Source organism: Pagrus pagrus (assembly GCF_965226575.1).
Source record: "Pagrus pagrus genome assembly, chromosome: 14".
Taxonomy (NCBI): domain Eukaryota; kingdom Metazoa; phylum Chordata; class Actinopteri; order Spariformes; family Sparidae; genus Pagrus; species Pagrus pagrus.
In genome coordinates this window covers 11,780,463-11,799,178 of record NC_140198.1, presented here as the reverse complement: position 1 = coordinate 11,799,178, position 18,716 = coordinate 11,780,463, and the positions used below count along the sequence as shown (strand labels likewise).

General features: G+C 41.6%; 2 protein-coding genes across 3 annotated transcripts in view; one reads left to right on the top strand and one right to left on the bottom strand.

Annotated features, from left to right (window-relative positions):
• Positions 1 to 4,065: 4,065 nt before the first annotated feature.
• On the top strand, positions 4,066 to 10,206 carry f9b (coagulation factor IXb). Its single transcript, XM_084373947.1, has 8 exons — positions 4,066 to 4,182; positions 4,895 to 5,064; positions 5,142 to 5,166; positions 5,267 to 5,380; positions 5,474 to 5,605; positions 7,207 to 7,601; positions 8,896 to 9,040; positions 9,420 to 10,206. Exons 1-8 carry the CDS (start codon positions 4,095 to 4,097, stop codon positions 9,974 to 9,976), a joined length of 1,626 nt encoding a protein of 541 aa, XP_084230073.1. The 5' UTR covers positions 4,066 to 4,094; the 3' UTR covers positions 9,977 to 10,206.
• A 294-nt stretch (positions 10,207 to 10,500) lies between these two features.
• Positions 10,501 to 18,716, bottom strand: part of mcf2b (MCF.2 cell line derived transforming sequence b) — a 19,626-nt gene continuing 11,410 nt past the window's right edge. Inside the window, exons 21-26 of one of the 2 annotated variants that reach the window (XM_084373944.1) lie at positions 18,572 to 18,650; positions 18,279 to 18,324; positions 15,912 to 16,084; positions 14,335 to 14,447; positions 13,847 to 13,959; positions 10,501 to 13,732 (exon numbers count right to left, since the gene is read on the bottom strand). In XM_084373944.1, the coding sequence (XP_084230070.1) occupies positions 13,651 to 13,732; positions 13,847 to 13,959; positions 14,335 to 14,447; positions 15,912 to 16,084; positions 18,279 to 18,324; positions 18,572 to 18,650 (606 nt within the window). In that variant the 3' untranslated portion in view covers positions 10,501 to 13,650. The remainder of the gene's footprint in view (positions 13,733 to 13,846; positions 13,960 to 14,334; positions 14,448 to 15,911; positions 16,085 to 18,278; positions 18,325 to 18,571; positions 18,651 to 18,716) is intronic. The other variant, XM_084373945.1, reaches the window with a different exon arrangement.

Sequence of the window (18,716 nt, the reverse complement as noted above, 5' to 3'; positions counted from 1 at the left end):
GGTGCTGTGTGTCCTGAGTTTTACTCTGTCTTGTATATGTAATTAGTTTTAAGGCTCTCTTACGAAAGAGATATTTAATACCTTAGCTATATTTTGCTAATAATACCTATATTCTTTTACTTAAAGGTTGTTTTTGTGAGATTCTTGAGTCTCATTCCCAACTTGTCAAATACTGACGCTCTGGGATGGCGGCCGACCCGACCTACAATCCCAGAGACAAAAAAAAATAGCTTTTCTAACAAATAGAGCCTTTACATAAGATTTTAAAAGCAGGACGTTTATTCTAGTGGAGTATTTCCATCGTGTGGTATTAGTACTTTCGCTTGAGTAAAGGATCTGCATACTTCTTCCACCACTGTTGCTGTGTAACAAGTCACTTTGCTGACTTTTCTTCTTTTTTGTTTACTTAACTTACTAAAAAAATGTGCTACTGTTGCTATGCTTAGGTATTCATTAAAGCATCAACATTTACAAAAGCTCAATTTAACCCTTAAAGCAAGTCTTAACCCTCAAACCGCCTTATGAAAAAGTGAAAACTGACCAATAAAAAGTCTCCCCGTGACGGCAAGGCAATTTATTTCTACAGCATGTTCATACATCAAAGCAATTTAATTTGCTTTACAGGTTAAGAATACAGCAAAAATGAAAAGATGTACAATTCAAAGGTGTAGAAGTAAAGACAAGAATAACAAGAAACACAGAATTTAAACTTAAAGTGCAGTTTAAATGAAGGGATAATAAAGGATAAAAGATTACAGAAAAAACTCCCATACTTCAGTAGATGAATAAATCAAACATTTTTAGTCATTACTGGTTAGAGTAAGTGCAAAATAGGAAAGGTTTTAGCTTTGATTGCTGAAGTGGTCAGAGTCTGGGCTCGTCTAAATATGAACATGGAGATCATTCCAGGTCTGGGTCAAATGATGACAAACTGCCGAAGGCAGACAAACAAGACTTTCATACACACGGACACGTCATGGACACTGAACTCAAATCAAACCAGCTGAAGCCACTTAGAAACTGCAGAAGGCACTAAAAATATCATCGTGACTCCTCGGATTGTGCTGCAGTCTGCACACTGAAGTCAGGAACACCTGAAGTCCAGGCTCGATGTGGGATATCGAAGGCTGTTTGATTAGACTGTGAGTTACACAGGGTGTGGCCGCGGACAAATCACTGTGACTGACAGCCGGCTCAGCTGGCCTTCAGCCAGCAGCCTCTTGGCAACAGTGGCCCTGTGATGACTTATTGGCTGAGGTTGATTTAAAATGGGCTGAGGGATGGTCGCATCTTTCATCTTAATGCAACTTATGCAAGACATGAAATTCATCCTCCCCATTGAAAACTATAGATTTACAGCTGGTAAAAAAACTGGGAGGGAATACAACAATTAGCACGTTCGCCGCCCCGTTCGTAACAATTATGATTAGATCGCTTCCTGCTGATTAGTTTCCTGGGAACAGATCTGTCAGAGCTGCAATGGAGGAGGGAGTCAATGACGTCAAGCGTCTTGAGATGTAAATGCACAGAAAGAGGCAGAGAGAGTGGATTAATATCGGGACAAGCTTGTCCCAAGTCGCCAGAATCCAGTCGAGACTGTGTTTTGTCAGATGTCGGCTTATCAAATTCAAGTACATCTTGTATTCTTTGCCTACAAGTTGATAAGATCAACATTTCTATAATCTCATTGTTTTTATTGTGTGTGGACTGTAAACTGCCGAGGAAAAAAATTAAGTCAAAACAGACTTTAACACACTTTCAAAACAGTTAATTTTCATTAAAAACAATCAGTCATCCAATCCAGGCTCCAATCATGGCTCTGAAATAAGAAAGGAAAGTGTTGCCACTCAAAATTAATTAGATCAAGATGTCTATTAGCTTTTCAGTCATTTCCGTGTATCTTTATTCGTCCCATAGCTGTGGGGAACATTTGACATCAATATTTCTTGTGTCTTGTCTCTGTTTTTATTGTGTCAACATGGCTGCTGTCATGTAGTTCTTCAAGTATGACAGAATATCATCTCGGAGGTTTGGGTACGTCCACAGGGAGGACCGGTCTGATCTGGACAGATTTTGAGACGATGCAGTGATGAAGACACCGGTCAATGACCTCCTTTCTCATGTCACCCTGTCATCAGTCAATACAGAAATGTCCCCTCTCCTTCCCAGTATCATCATGCAGCTGTGTATGACTCATGAGGTCAATGTCTCTGCCGTTAACCGTTCCCTCAGCCAGCACTGAGCGGTGACAGCTGACCTGAGACCAGTTCACCGTGCTCAGGAATTACTCTGACTTGCTAATATACCTGGGGCTTTGTCAGGTTTTTCTGTTTTCACTGAGTTGAGGAGTAATCTGGAGGCGTGGGGGTTTGCCACATTGGAAAACATAATGAGGGATATTTCACCAATGACAGGAACATATTTCAGAGGCGGATTAATTAAGCACCTCTCCCCTGCTTGACACTTCATCCGTCATTATCTGAAGTGGTGTGATTTAATTAACCTAGCACACCTGTTGCACCAAGGAGGACAATTTGAGAACTTTAACTGAATAAAAAAATGGGGAAGTGGCCAACGAGTGCCTGGCAGAGATTCGGACGGGGACAGGAGGAGCCATGTGTTGCACTTTTTGTTCTGACAGAGCAGCTGGTCCCAGACCAGTAATCCTCCAGGGGAGGCTCTGGCAGAGGGACAGTTGTGCCTTTGGTCTGTTGGCTCTTTTGGTAGCTGGAGTCAAAAAAGCCACTACAGCTCTACGTCACAGGCCTGTTACACAAGAGTCAGGCAAACTTGTCCTGTGAGACAACGTTAACGATGCAGTAAGTAAGATTTACGAACAGCAGGGGCATCCGTGCTGTTAGGGGTCAGTAAGGGTACATCAATCCACAATAAAATGCAGGGCGGGTATTTTATTCCACTGTTTCCTTAAATTCAATCTTTCTCTTGTCACAACGCTGTGCTTATAGTCTTGTTAGGTTTAGGCACAAAAACCACTTGGTTAGGGTGAGGGTTAGGAAAACATCTCATGGTTTGGCTTGAAATACCTGATTTGTTCGCCACAAACATCTGGAAGTTTCCTCAAGTCAACTCGAGTCACTTCTTTAATGATTCGCATCTTGAATCGACAGAAGTCAACTCGGACCTCCAAGACCTCCTTGTGACTTGACTGACTTGTCTGTGTTCATTTTGTGTTTCAGTTTAGTCTGGCCGTCAGTATGTTTTTTTTTTTTTTTTCTGTTTAAAAGCAATGCAGAGGGAAACATTTTTTGATCGAGAAGAAACTAATACGCTTTTTGGAGTCATTGTGTTTTGTTTGATAAGGTTTTTTCCATTGAATCTCAATAATTATAATACAAATTAAATTCATTGTCATACTGGTTGAACAGGTTAGATACACTGCAAAATATCATCATTATTAGACAGGTGCTAATACCTTGTCTTTCCTCTTTATAAAGATCAGATGCCGCAGATGATTTGAGAAAAAATACTTGTTACTTACAGGTAGGGAGTGTGTAAGGTAAATGAGGGTCCTCACAAATACACAGAAGATGAAAAAGTGTGTGTGTGTGTGTGTGTGTGTGTGTGTGTGTGTGTGTGTGTGTGTGTGTGTGTACCCCGTTCAGAAACGTCACGTAAGCCATGCTGCAAAAGCTGCTTATCGGACAAGACTCATCATGACAAACAACATGATTAACAGCTGGTAATGTCAACACACTCACGCACACACACACACACACACACACACAACAATGTCAAGAGCTGTCCTTTCTCACTAACAGTCAATATTTGCTGTTGCTCAATTTCAATCTGACATGACTGAATAAAACCATCCACTTTCCAACTTTTATTCAGTTTACAGTTCTCTTTTTCTTGCGCACACACATTCATAATCTCTCACACGCTCTTTTTTTTGCTATCCTTACTCTCTCCTCCACTCCACACACAAATGTGAACACACACACACACACACACACATAGCCTCCCAGGTGAGTAAACAGTGTGCTGCTGTACTTTGGAGCGGTGGATCCGTCTCTCTATGAGTTCAGGCTTCGGCTGTACGGTTCAAAAGCAGACGGACAGCTGAAAACGACAACATGGCCGGAGTTTGTTTACTGGCTTTCATCGCTGGTTTACTGCTGGAGGTGTACGGACTGCCCGCTGCGATCCCAGAGGAGAACACAGGTAAACGACAGAAAGAGCAGGTATGGACTGAGGAGGCGGTCAAAGGTCAGGGATGTGAAGATATACGAAGAGGCTGGTGGTCAGGCCTGAGGTCTGACCCCAAAGTCTGAAAGTGACACCCTTTGTTTTGATTATGACAAGAAGTTATGACCAGTGAGGAAAAAATCATAGAAAATAGCGGAATCAATCATGCAATATAAACCAGTTGTACAATATAATATAATATAAAAATAGTTTTTTACAAAATATGGCTGAATGTGTTTATTTTGGCAGAGCATCGGAGCTTCTGAGAAGTTTCTTTGGACTCCTTTACATGTTTTTTCTAACTGTAAAGCCTGTAAACAACTTTTCACTAGTGGTATCCGTTAAAACCACCGTGAGTTTAAAACGGCTCCAGGCTCTGTATTCTGATTAGCATATTTACAATGATTAGTTTATAATCTACTGGTGCAGTGCCCAATCAAGACTCGCTGTTTGGCACAGATTATCCAGTAATGTGAGGGGTTTACAGACCCAGTCACAGACTCATCGTGAATAAAAATAATAATAATAATCAAGATAATAACAGGTACTTGTTAGCTAGCATACTGCTAACATACGGTCCTCAGACTTCGAAAACCCCTGATATAAACTTGAAAAAAAGTTTACGTGGGTTTTCATGTTGCAGAAGACTGTTTGACAATTGCCCTTTTGTCTTCTGTCTACTTTTCAGGAGCTGTATTTTTGTCTCAGCAAGCAGCAAACACGGTGCTGATTCGCCAGCGCAGGTACAACAGCGGCCTTGAAGAAGTGCTTCACAAGGACAACCTGGAGAGGGAGTGTAGGGAGGAGCTCTGCAGCATGGAGGAGGCCAGGGAGGTGTTTGAGGACGATGAGAAAACTGTAGGTCGCACACACAAACCATCCGAATATTTGCTGAACTCTGAAGTTTCTCATTAACGTTCCTGTTTCTCTTTCAGATGGAGTTCTGGGCCACCTACGTTGGTAAGACGAGTGAAAGACAAAAACCTCGTAGTTACTCTTAACTTAGAGCCTCTACCTTCACCACTAAAACTGTGTGTGTATGTTTTGTACTTGTGTGTAGACGGTGACCAGTGTAAGCCACCCCCCTGCCAAAATGGAGGTGACTGTCAAGATGGGATCAAGTCGTATGTTTGTTTTTGCAAACCGAACTTCAGTGGCAAGAACTGCGAGATCGGTCAGTGTGAAGGGCTGAATCTGACTTTTTGTGCCCCAGTTACGTCCATCTTGTCCATCTCTATATTAATCTTGCTTTCCCGCCTTTTTCCAGAGGTGTCCAAGCAGTGTTCGGTCAACAACGGCGGATGTTCCCATTTCTGTGGGATGCAGGGGGAGCAAATCGTGTGTAAGTGTGCGGCTGGTTACCAACTCAGTGAAGACAAGAGGACCTGTGAACCAACAGGTAACATAAAACGTTTAAACCGCACACAGAATTCAACAAAGTGGTCTATTGGGTGTCTTGATTATATATTTAGAAGTTCATTTGTCTCTCTCAGCACAGAACTAACTGTTTTACTCTAAACACTACACACATTATATCTGCACAAATGGAAACAAATGGGAACACTTGAACCCCATTGTGCAAATATTGATTCTGATTCCAGTCTCTTCCTCTACACCCACACGTGAGACCTTGGTGTTGTACTTGACCGAATGATAGCCTGGTGCCATCTACTGCACATAAACCTCCTCCCGAGCTAAGAGATTTATACAAGCTGCCTTTTAAACAAGAAGACAGACAGCTGGGCTCATCGTGTTACATTTTCCATCCCTTTGGTGTCCATTATGGGTTGACAGACTGGCTCATAAAACTGCAAGTTGCAGGTTAGAGCTGTCAAATAAAGATCATGATTTATGGCTGCTGTAACCACACAGAAAACCACCATTTATAACGAAATGATACAGATCCAAGCATCCTCTGATTACACGGACCATGACCACAGAAAGCATGTAGCCACAGTAATCATACCCTAACCTGATGCTTAAACATACAAATCCTTATTTAAAACACAACAGTTTCTCATATAAATCAAATAGTCAGCTACAGTAGAGCCAACATGCACTTTGTGAAATCACAAATGTGCATTCTGCTACTGCATTTGCTGAGGATCCAGGGTTGTAGAGGAAAAAACTGTGTGGAAAAGCCAGAAATCACAGGATTCAAATCGCCATTTAGTGTAGTGGTCGAAGGAAGTAATATTCAGATCCTTTAAGTACTAATATCACACTGTCAAAATACTAATTTTCACATTTTCATTCACATTATTACTCGTGCATTAAAGTAAAAGCAGGATTTTACTGCTTTTCTGAGTGCAACTACTGATTATTGTAATTATGGATTCGTCTGCTCATATTATTATATTGATTATTTTCTCAATTTCTCAACTGATTGTTTGTTTTTTTCAAAATGCTGAGAGGTGTGTGAGAAATGCTGCAGTCACTCTGAGCCAAAAAGTGACATCAATAATACAAAATTACAAATTATCAAACATATTTTTTTAATTATTACAGTGTTGTATAAAGTACCCAACAGTCATCGTTAAGTTAAACAAACCTATACAAATAATACTTCAGTAAAAGTCTTAGAGTATCTGGTATTAATTATACTTAAGTATCAAAAGTACAAGCGAAAGTAAATTATGCGTATATTTACATGTATATTGCCTGGCCGATTATCAGATCCAATATTCAGCTTTTTTCTGATCATCAGAATCAGTATTTGATCATTTAATTGATTTAAAAATGCCCTCTGATGCAGCGTGTAATCTGCAACTAGTAACCAAAGTTATCTAATAAATGTAATGTAGTACAAAATCTTCCTCCAAAGTGGAGTGGAAGTATAGAGCAGCAGAAAATGGAAAATCTCAAGTCCAGTGCAAGAACCTCAACATTGTTCTCATGTGTTTGTAAAAGTCACTTTTTGTTGCAACCAATCTGCAATATTTAATTTTCATGAGACAAAATTATAATATCGTTTTGTTTTGCCTTTATTTTCCCCATCAGCACCGTTCAGCTGTGGTCGTGTGGACGTAAAGCCCTCCACCTCTGTCAACAAAGTCACGTTAGCCCCTCGCTCAGCGACACACAGATTTGAAAGAAATCACAATTCCAGCGACACCCTTCTGGAGGACTACTACGACAACAACAACATCACACAGCTGTATGATGACTACTTCTCTCATGATGATTCAGACTCGGGCAACACCTCTGCGGTCTCTGCAGCAGAGGTACGCTCGGTGAGGTCGGCCGAGTCGAGTAGCATCACAGAAGCACCGACAGAGACGGAGGAGCGGCTTTCCTGGGCTTTCGCAACACTCCCCACCATCACAGAGATAGAAAATACGGACCAGAGGATTGTAGGAGGTGACGAGGCCGCTCCTGGACAGATACCTTGGCAGGTACTGTAGCGTGGGGCGGGGATGAGTTGAAGATAAATGGACGATGTTTACAGGTGGGATGCAGTTAGGTGGTTTTTCTGTCTTCATTTCAGGGAGGATAAAAACCTAAGACTTTGCTTGGGAAATGGGATTCTTGCTGCACATAATCACTGGGGCAGTACAGATGCTCGTCCATGGACTTAAGCCTAAAAATCTGTCTCCACACCAGCAGGTCATAGTGGCAGCGTGGGAAGTAGAGAATGGAGTCAGAATGAACGAAGGCAGATGCATTTGTCTTCAGTCGTTGTGGACGGTTGTGTTTATCTATTTCTATTACATTATTTATCGATTTATTGTTTATTAACTCCTTATGTGTTGTCATCTGCAACAATATAATGTGATTGGTTACTGACTGTTGCTTCTCCATCTAATCCTCAAAAAGGACCGGAGATATAAACCTGTTAAAAGGTCAATGTCCAGCTAGTTCACCAAACCATACAAACACAGCTAAGCAAATAGGCTGACCACAGGAGCAACGTACAATCAACAAACAACAACAAAAAAAAAACAAGCTAGCATGTACAAAGTTTTGTCAACTTACCACTCATGCCCACTAGATCCATTTCAGTAACACCTTTAGTTCAAAACACGGTATTTCGTGATTAAATGGTGCCAAAATGGCAAAAAACTGCGATCCCCAATGCTTTTTCATCCTGCTGTCTGATTGACAGCTCATTGGAGCAGATAAGGGCGTCTGTGCCCGTCATAGAGCCTACAACAGCCAATGAGTGATCGCATAGACAAGTGACCCACTCTCTTTTCTGACTCCTCTCTCCTGAGCTACTTGCACGCCAGCCTCTGGATGATTGATGCATCATGTAGTCAATCAGATTTTAAATCCAGTAATATATAGTTTATATCGTTTTTAAAGCCCTTACCTTGAAAATGATGCAAGTTTATGCAGACGTATGCGTTTTGCTCTTTAAATAGGCTGTTTTTCCACCTAAGGACTTGTTTTTGACTATTTCATATGCATAAAGATAGTGTCCATAAGGAAATAAACATAAAGAAATAACGATTTTTTGGCCCATTACAGCCATAGTATATAGCATTTATGTTACTTAATTTGAATGCTCTCAGTTTTTGCTTAAAGACTCGAGTGTTTAACAAAAAAGCTTGCTTTACAAACTGAGCACAAGGAGTTTGAAAGATGTGGACATTAACAGAGCAGAGGGTCCAAGAAAAGATACTTTTGGGTTGAATTATGGGACATGTAGGACACAGAGTGTTAAAGTGTTTGTGTGTGTGTTTGCAGGTGGCCCTGATGTCTCACTCAGTCACCCTTCAGAGAGCGGAGCCTTTCTGTGGAGGATCTCTGCTCAATGAATATTGGGTCATCACCGCTGCCCATTGTGTGGTACAGGCTGATAATGCTAAACGAGTTTTCTTCGTCAGAGTGGGTAGGAAAAACAAATGTTTCCTATACATCTACACACTTACACTTTTTTTTTTTTAACCAAGTGTTATTGGTATGTTTACGTTTCTATTTGGACATGTAAAGTCTGATACTTAATACTGAAGCTGAAGACCATGGCAGAGTCACCTACAAACACCAACGACTGTTGACTTTTGTTTTATTTTGCAGCTAGGTAAAGTGATAGTAAGAGCATCTATATACATTTATTCTGCTCAGCTTCATAAGGAACAAAACTGCTTTACTTGATGTGTTTTTTTCAAAACTTTACGTTGCTTGCTTTAACTTTGAAGCAGACTTCAGAAGCTGCTAGATGTATCACACCCGGTATAGAAAATCATATAATTATGGATCTCTACTTCTAGGTGAACATGATGTGAGCAAAGTCGAGGATGACGAGCAAGACTATCAGGTGGCAGAGCGGCATATCCACCACATGTACAATTTCAACAACTCACCATATAACCACGATATTGCCCTACTGAAGCTCGCCACTCCAGTGGAACTGTCCAACAAGCGGCGTCCCATCTGCCTGGGCCCCAAAGACTTTATAGAAAACCTGGTGAGGGAGTCCACCGTCTCTCTGGTGAGCGGCTGGGGACGGATAAAGTTCCTGGGCCTCGAGGCCACCAAGCTTCAGATGCTGGAGGTCCCCTACGTGGATCGCACCCAGTGTAAACAGAGCAGCCGGGACCACATCACACGCTTCATGTTCTGCGCCGGCTACAAAGATGAACTAAAGGATTCATGTCAGGGGGACAGCGGGGGGCCACACGCCACCAGTTACAAAGGCACCTGGTTCCTGACAGGCATCGTCAGCTGGGGGGAGGAGTGTGCCAAAGACGGGAAGTATGGCATCTACACTCGAGTGTCGATGTACTACCCGTGGATCAGAAGGCAAACAGGACTACGAATTCACTAACTGACCAGTGGAGTCACGTGTAAGGATAACACAGCTTGTCAGCCAACCAAACAATCACATTTGTCCAGTTTAGCATCTGAGGAAGTTTGTCTTTGACTGAATGAAATGAGAAATCACTCGCTTGACGCTACAATAAAATGTATTTCAATATCTGAGAGCTCGTTTCTTGAAATATTTCACCAAAAAATACCCCGTAGCCCTTCATCAAATATCTGAAATGAAATTGTGATGTCTTGTGTTGCAGAGATATCAACTGAAGTTAGCATGCTAACCAGCTAGCACCAGCTTACTGTGATGATTTTAAAATAGCTTTTCTTGGCTCTGGGAAAGTTTTTTTTTTTTAAAAAACCCTCAATGGATCAAAAAATTCATGAAAGAAAGTGACTGAGAAAGTGAAATAATTGACTTTCTGTCTACAGGCTTACAGACGTATCTTTTATACTAGTGGGGAAAATGCTTTGCCCTGAGCGGCATATCATGTATAGTCGGTGCAGCTCAACTGAAAAGAAATCAGACGAGTCTGGTTGAATCGAATCAAGTAATCCTGTGCTTATATTTCGGAAAATAATCGTATATATTATGCATTATCATACAAGCTTTAACAATGATTCAAAATATCAAAAAAGTGCAAAATGAGCAAAAGTGGCAAACACCAGTTTAAGGTACTGTGAACGAGACAAGTTATGGCCTGACTGGACACATCCATGAACAACAACTCCAGCTGTCGGGTGGATTTCAAATGTATTCAACATGTTAAACTGTTATTGATTAATGAGTTTTGTTCGACACAACCTAGTTAGACAGTCTAGCACACGATCAAGTGATTAAAATGTTCCCACTGTGGGTGTTAAATAATGTATTCAGTGTTAATCTTAGATTTAGGGTTACCTTTGTGTCACTAGACTTATGGCTGTCCGAACACTTGTTCAAAGTTAGACTTAAACATCTAAAATTTAGATTTTCTTACCATTTACATATTCACAGCTGTCAGTAACACAAGTAATTACACTTTTTTTTTTTTACACACACATCTGATAAACCCTCAGCACATGTGGCGGTAAAGTGGCAGTGCTTTCATAACCACTTTTCACATTCGGTTTTCAAAGCTGCTCTCTGCTAACACTGTCGAGAAAATGAGTGCAGGCAGTTTTAAAACCAAAAATTACAAATCTAATCAAACAATTCATGAATCCACAATGTAACCGTACGAGTTCAGCTGGCAATTACAGCTCTAGACTACTCTACAGACAGTTACTACTCGACACTGAGCCTAGTTTTCCTGTAGGTGTGAAACAGCAGTGCAGGCAGAAATAAAGCAAGAGGCATGTGCGGTGTTTTGTCCATGCAGAGCAGCGAACGAACGGAAACATGAAGCTAAATCTCATCTCAGTGGTGATCACAGGTGCACAAGATTCATTTGATAGTAAGCAGACCATCAACAGCAGCAAAAGCAAAGAATAAATTCACCTTTGAAATAACTGCAGTTTATGCGTCAAAGCTCGCCACACAGCCTGGTGACAGCCGCTGAACTACAACAGCCAGCTACAGTGACAGCCTGTCAGTCCTACTACACTGCGTTTATCCTGCATTAGTACCGCAGTGCTTCCCCCCCGGGCAGACAGATAGTTCATCTTGAGGACGGAGCGGGAGCTGCATCAGTAGAAACATTTTCATGGGTTATAGCAGGAGAAGCACAGGAGGAACCTACAACATTTCTAGACCAGGCACGAGCACAAGAACCAGTGTAGCCATTGCTGTGAGATTATTTAAGGCTAAGGCATGGGACGATATCATAATTTCATGTCACGATTATCCTGGCCAGAATAAGACACCTAAGATACCATGGGCAAGCTACGGAAGCCCTAAAAGGTCATGGGGTCAAACATACAGTATGACGTTATTTTCCATGATAGCAACTTACATTTTATTTGTATTTTGGAGTAATTCATTTCATTATCACAGAATAACAAACGTTAAACGAGATCATTTTCTCAAGAAAGAAAACAAACTTTGTCACGAGATAGCAAATGTTGTTTTCCCGGGATAATTAATCATGAGAAAACAACTTCATAAGATTCCTAAGAGTACTCTTCTGTGGGGTGGGTATCGGGAGTTTCAAAGCAAACCACATGAACTTTTTATGAATTTTATTGATATTACCGAGGCAGCTTGATTTGCGAGATCACGGCTATGTAATCTTGCAAATCCATCTCGCCAGGCTTCAAGCTAAACGGAAAAGACATTTTCACTCTTCTCCCGACCGGCCTCGGTAAGAGTATGATTTAGCAACTGGCACAGCTGGTAGAGCCCTCCTACTGTTGTTCTGATTGGCTGAAGTTAGCCAGTGATAGACGGTTATAGGCAGATGGTTCATCCAATCACCTTCCAAGTATTTCTGGAAACAGCCTGCCCTTTTCCAAAAAGTTTCCAGCTGCTCCTTTCCAGATGATTTGTGAAAAACCCTCTGGCGTGTCGGGTTAGCATTAGTAATGGGTACTCCTTAATCTGACATTGTCATCTTTAATCAGATGCTACACTTGTTAAGACGCCATGCACTGCTGATCTAATTAAGCTGTATTAAACTACAGGGAATAAGAGGGAACAACCTTTGGTTTTCTTGTGATAACGGATTAATACATCTCGTTATCTCGGGAAAACAACATTTGTTATCCCGCGATAATGACATAAATAACCTGTGATCTCGAGAAAACAAAACGTCGTTCCATTTTATTCCCTTAAGCTTAATGTTTGTTAGATCAGATCAAATAAAATTTAGCTTGTTATCACAGGAAAACAGAGGAAATAATATGTTCGACCAATGACCGTTTGAGGATATTCATGATTGTCCTGATTATGGAAATTCACGACAATCAACTTAACCTGAGTACTTTTATCGCGATCCTCCACAACATCTTTATTGTCCCATCCCTATATTAACTAGACCTGTACTTTTCTTGCCATATGTCATAAATATATCTATAGAGGGTTTGAAATGACTGTTCATCCCTAAACAGCACCACTGTTGCTGCTATAAACAGGGAGATCTGCAGTATCTTGACTCAATGTCGCTATTAACATCACATGCAAACCTTCTAGTGACGTAGCTGGCCGTTGTAGGAAAGTAAGCAGGCTTAAATTCATTGTAAACAAGGCAAAAAACTACAGTGATATACAAAAAGAAGCCACGATAATTAGCTGAGCTGTTTGGCACATGAACAGTGATGATATGTTAGTAGGCAAACGCACGGTTTCTGTGATATTTCATAAGAAAATAGAAACAATGAATCCTGACGTCTTCAACAAAAGTCCACTCTGTACGTATGAAATAAAGCCCCCGTTCGACATGTCCGGTTGTAAGGCTGGAAAATAGAGATAAAGAGAAAAGAAGAGGTCCCACGTGTGTGCTTTGCATTGTTCCAGTCTTCTGAGGTCCAGTCTGTAGTTTACAGTCTTCTGAGGAGTCACAGTAGTTTGAGGAGTAAAATAATCGGCTGATGTGCTTCAATCTGACGAGCTGATGAAGAAGAGTCTGATGTCCCTGTGTGTGTGTGGTGTGTGTGTGTGTGTGTGTGTGTCTGTGTGTGTGTGTGTGTGTGTGTGTGTCTGTGTGTGCGATGAGGTCAAACTAAAACAGGAAGAGAATGGACACATCTATCCTCTGTTCTGATTGGCTCTTAGCAGCTTTCTCCCAGAATCCTGTGCAGGTCCTCGGACAGTACACGGCCTTCTTCGCCACGGCTTATATTCCTCACCATCCTGAGATTAAACACACACAGTCACAACACGCACGCACAGATGAATCCCAGGGTTGTTTTTTTTTTTTTTAATCGTAATTTTAAAAGTGTCTGAACAATACGAGGTGTACTTTACCACATTCCTGACAATTCCTCGTGCAGTAGCTGGATGACATCACCACAGTTAAAGATGATGTCATCAGTGCTGGCCATACTGCTCTCTACCATGACCCTGTACCTGCCCGCCACCTGGAACAGAAGACACAGGAGAACAGTGCGATTTGATACTCGTCTACATGCACATCAGTCCTGAATCCACAACAACAGAGAGCATGAGAGAAAGTTTTGGTGCCGCAGGATAGCTTGATAGATAATGATTAATCACCCTCATCCCGGAAGTATTTTGCTTTTCTTTCTGACTGTGTTTGCCCACCGAGCTGTGAGCGATTGGCGACACACCAGGAGGCAAGTCGAGCTCACCGTGGATCAGGCAGGACCTGTATCCTAACCGATGGCTCTTGTCGTGGTCTGTTAGTAGCTGCCATAAGTCCCAAGGTGCTACACTTCACAACAAATCATTTCTGCAGTGCTCCCTGTGCCATGATGACAGTAACAAAATCTCACCAGGGGGGCGGGCTGATCCTCCTCGTCTGAGTCCGATATGTTGGAGAGGTCTGTGGCACCCCAGTCCTCCAGGCCGTCACAGATGGCCACTGAGTGGGCAGGGACAGGCCAAGCTGCAGACGACAAGACAGCTGAGACATCCAAAAGCTGAAGTGTTACACTTTTCAATCAGTGATACTGACAAAGATGCTTTGAGCTCACCCGGGGTTCTCATGAAAACTAAATGCTTCTTCTGTTTGTGCTTCAGTAAATGTGAAGATATACTGACAACCCTTTTCCACAACTCCACTGTCGAGTGACATCAAGTTGCAGGTTTAGCATTTCTTGCTATATTTTTAAGTACTTTATTATGTTTTACTTTTCTAATATTTAACTCTCTGTGTGTTTTGTGTTTCCACTGTGGGTGCAAAGACAAATTCCCCTCAAGAACAATTTAACATTTAAATTAAAGTTAAAGTTAAAAGTCAAGAGACATCACTTCATAGTGAATTTATGTGGTGCTGAATAATTGGAAAAACTGGGAAAATTCAGGTGAACACCCGCCCTCGGGTCGGAGCAACCACTTGGAAAGTCGGAGAAAATGTTGGTACATGAGTTGCTGAGTTGACGTCATATGACGCTAATAGATGGCGGAGGTAAGTAGACACTGGGGTGATGGTTTACATGATCTGTTTCTTCCTTGTCACTCAATTACGGGAAACAGCGTTCAACGTCACTCTGAGCGCTAATATGCAGAGCATCATCCAAGTTGCTCTCTCATTACGACTGGACGCAACATGAACACAGCGAAGGCAATGACAAACTCTGAACTCGGGAGCAGCATAGACCACGCAGCATGTAGCATACGATCAGGCCAAAGAACGACCGACCAGAAAGAAAGAGAGATTTTAAAAGAGCAGAAAGTAAAAGATTTTCATGAATGTCTCATACAGTAGCCATGTTCTTGTATTTTGATGCACATTTTGAAGCAGCACATGAGAAAATCTTGATGGAAACAGCTAAATTCAAAGAGACGTCGTCAATTGCATGTGTTTTTTTCGCTTGCTTTCGGTGGTACTTGCTTTCTTTTTTTAAATCGTAACATTCTTAAAGGAGCAATATGTATACTCAAGACAAATAGGGGGCAGCATAAAGCTACAAAACTAACTGATGCTGTAGCTGCCACTGGCTAGTTAGCTCAGCCGTGCAGCTAGCTGTCTAGATTGAGAGCTCAGGGGACTGAGGAAGTGTTGACATTTACGCTGCTAGCACAGAAGCTCTGGACCAGGACGGGTCAGGGCTAGCTGGTTAGCATGCTAACTTCAGAAGATAACCCTGCATCACATGGAAACACCTTCTCCAAATCTCCCGTGACTGATCAGCTGAATAAAATGCAAAAATGTGCCGACTTTTGACAGAAATACACTTTGTGTAGCTTTGTTTATTTGCTCCAAACCAGCTGATAAAACTAATTTGCATTCCTCATCTCAAATTGACGTAACAATTAGCTGGAAACACCCCAAAAATGTGGCAAATAATTACTGTGAAGACGAAAATGCAATGATCGATGCGTGCATTCGTGTGTGTAGGCGACTCACTGCGTCGAGGCGAGTGGACCACGGGCTCTGAGTGGGCGGGACTAGTGTGTGCGGACTCCTCCCCCGGGAACCTGTGGGAGTGGCTTGTTGTGGAGGAGCTGTGAGGAACAGGGAGACACGCTGAGCAGCCTCCCACCGACGCTCCGCCCCACGACACACACACCTCTGATGCACTAAAACCGCATCACCAAGGGAACAAGACACGACCACACCACACAAAACGAAACAAACGACAACAACGACAACAACAACAACATCCACGGTGTCACAAAACGAGCTCATCCACATTCTGTAAAATAATACTGCATTCCAGTCAGTTCACATTCACATATATTTCAGCGTCTGATTTCACAGGATGATTGAGTTTATAACTGAGATGTCAATCAAATATATCAGAGGTCGCTGGAATATATGGAAATATTTTTAGTACACAGTATCCAGCAGACACACACCAGGACTCGATTAAACATCCACAGTGAGGTTTAACCTGCTTTAAGTAGCAGATGGGTGGAGCTGCTTCATGTGGTCCAACATACAGAAAGAAAACTACAGAAAACATTTAAAAGTCACTTTGTGTGAATACATTACGGCGTACCCATCTACTACATAAAGTAGAAACACTGGATTATTTACAAATGCTCTGTGACCTGTAGCTATATAATGTATAGAAATCAATGAAAAAGTGACAAACATTCACAATCTCTCATCCTCCATATACAAAAACAAACAGACAGTCTCCTCTCATGAATGATGAACACATGCTCAGATACTTTGACAAGTTTGTAACACTTTTGAAATGTATGTACGTATGTAAAATATGCTCTGTAATTTCCTTAAAGTAGTAAGTGACTAGTGCATTTGTTGGGGACTATTTTCAGCTGCAGATTAATACACAATGAGACACAATATATGTGGGATTGAGTAACGTTAAGAGATAGAGAGTGTATATAATGACTACGTGCATAAAGGCAAGTATGGGAACAAGTAGAACAGTCTGGTAAGCCTTTAACCCAGAAGACAACACTTCATATCATATATAACAATGATATAAGGGTGTGTAGTCTCATATCCCGGTAACGATACATGTCGCATTTATTGCCCAGCCCTATTGAACGTCTATGTCACAGAGGAGTTGTATATATCGGTTATATCACACTTTGGCTACATTAATATTTATTGTTAGTATGATCAGCAGATTGTTGGTTTTGACCTTTTCAGTATGCTAGAAAAAGAAAAATATTGCTCACCTTATTCCTTAAGTTCTTAATTAGACCAGGGTCTTAAAACATTTGATTTTAAGAAAAAAAAAATACATATATGTGCGAGTGTTGACAATTTTCCTGCCTGATAAGTCAACAACAAGCTTTGTATTGTGAAGCTCAGAAGACTCGGACATTCATCTGATTAACAACATGCTGGCATGCTGTCAGTAAACAAAACACTGATGTCTCCAACAAACGCTCCACAAACACACATCAACACCCTGCACAGCTCCATTTTTGGCACTACCAAAGAGAACCGGTGCTTTCAATGACAAACAAGCGTCAGAGCTGTGAGATCTTGGAAAATCTCAAATAGTCTTCCGACAATTTCCACCGACTTAAGCCTCATTCGTGGTCTCCTCGGTAGAAATTGAAAATCAACGCAGGGTTTTTAATTTAAGCTTCAGTGAAAGAAGCATAGCTGTCTCCATGGTAACCAGGTGCTATCCCCCAGCCGCTAAATTGACAACCTACTCACACAGCGAGACAAAATTCTCCAGGTGCGTGACATGAAAGGGAATTGTTGAGTGACACTTTTACTTCTTCTGTCAAAAGTCTTCTGTTAGAAACATCTCACATGTTGACTCGACTCATCTTTGTGCCCATTTACTCACCGTGTGATCTTTAAACGCTCGCTTAACCCCGGAGTCAATAAACACAACTCACTTAAGGACTGTTTAAGCAGCCTGACAAGACGTTAGTACAGCGTTTCTCAATGTCGGAGACTGTTACTCACTGGAGAAGCCAGGTGAATGTAGGTAACTAGCGGACGGTGCAGAAGTTTGATCTTTACAGTAGATTCAGTGGCCACAGACGGCATTAAAGCTGGAGGTGGTCATGAATCCCAGTTCTCAAGGCTAATGACAAATATGCTAATAAATCACACAAACAGACAACAATCGTGATGCTTTGTTGTGAAAATAACAAGATGTGGGTGAAATGAGGGGTTATTTAATACTGAATCGCTTCAGAAATTGAAGTTCCGTCTTGGTGACAGACCCTTTTTCTCAGTGTATCAAGTTTTAAATCAATTTCTGAACTGAGACAAGATTAAAAGTGAGTTGACCCACATCAGGACGTAATGTGGACATGCAGAGAAATTCACCTGTCAGAGAGGAGGTTGTCCGAGAGCGGGAGAGAAGGAGTCTCATCTGAGAAAAGGAGAAGAGACAGAGGACACAGACATACGACGGGTAAATGATCCAAAAAGACAACTGGATTCTAACTAAAGAGCATAAAGTGACCATGAAAGAGGTAAAATAACGTATCAGCAGTTCTGTATTGCCTCTTCATATAAACAAATCAGAGTTGAATCCAGCTTAAACACAATAAAATCAGGCACTTCAAGGAAGGAAGTCGACACAGATGCAGCAAATTAACAACAGGAGTGATAAAAACCTTGTCGCAGTTTCAGCTGGTTGGTGAGAATTTTTCGAAGCTCTGTCAGCCAGGCGACTTTGATCTCCAGTGTGGGAGCCTGGACGAGACACAGCACGGACCATTACACAAGAAAAGGTGTGTGAGGGAACGAGCTGAAGGTAGA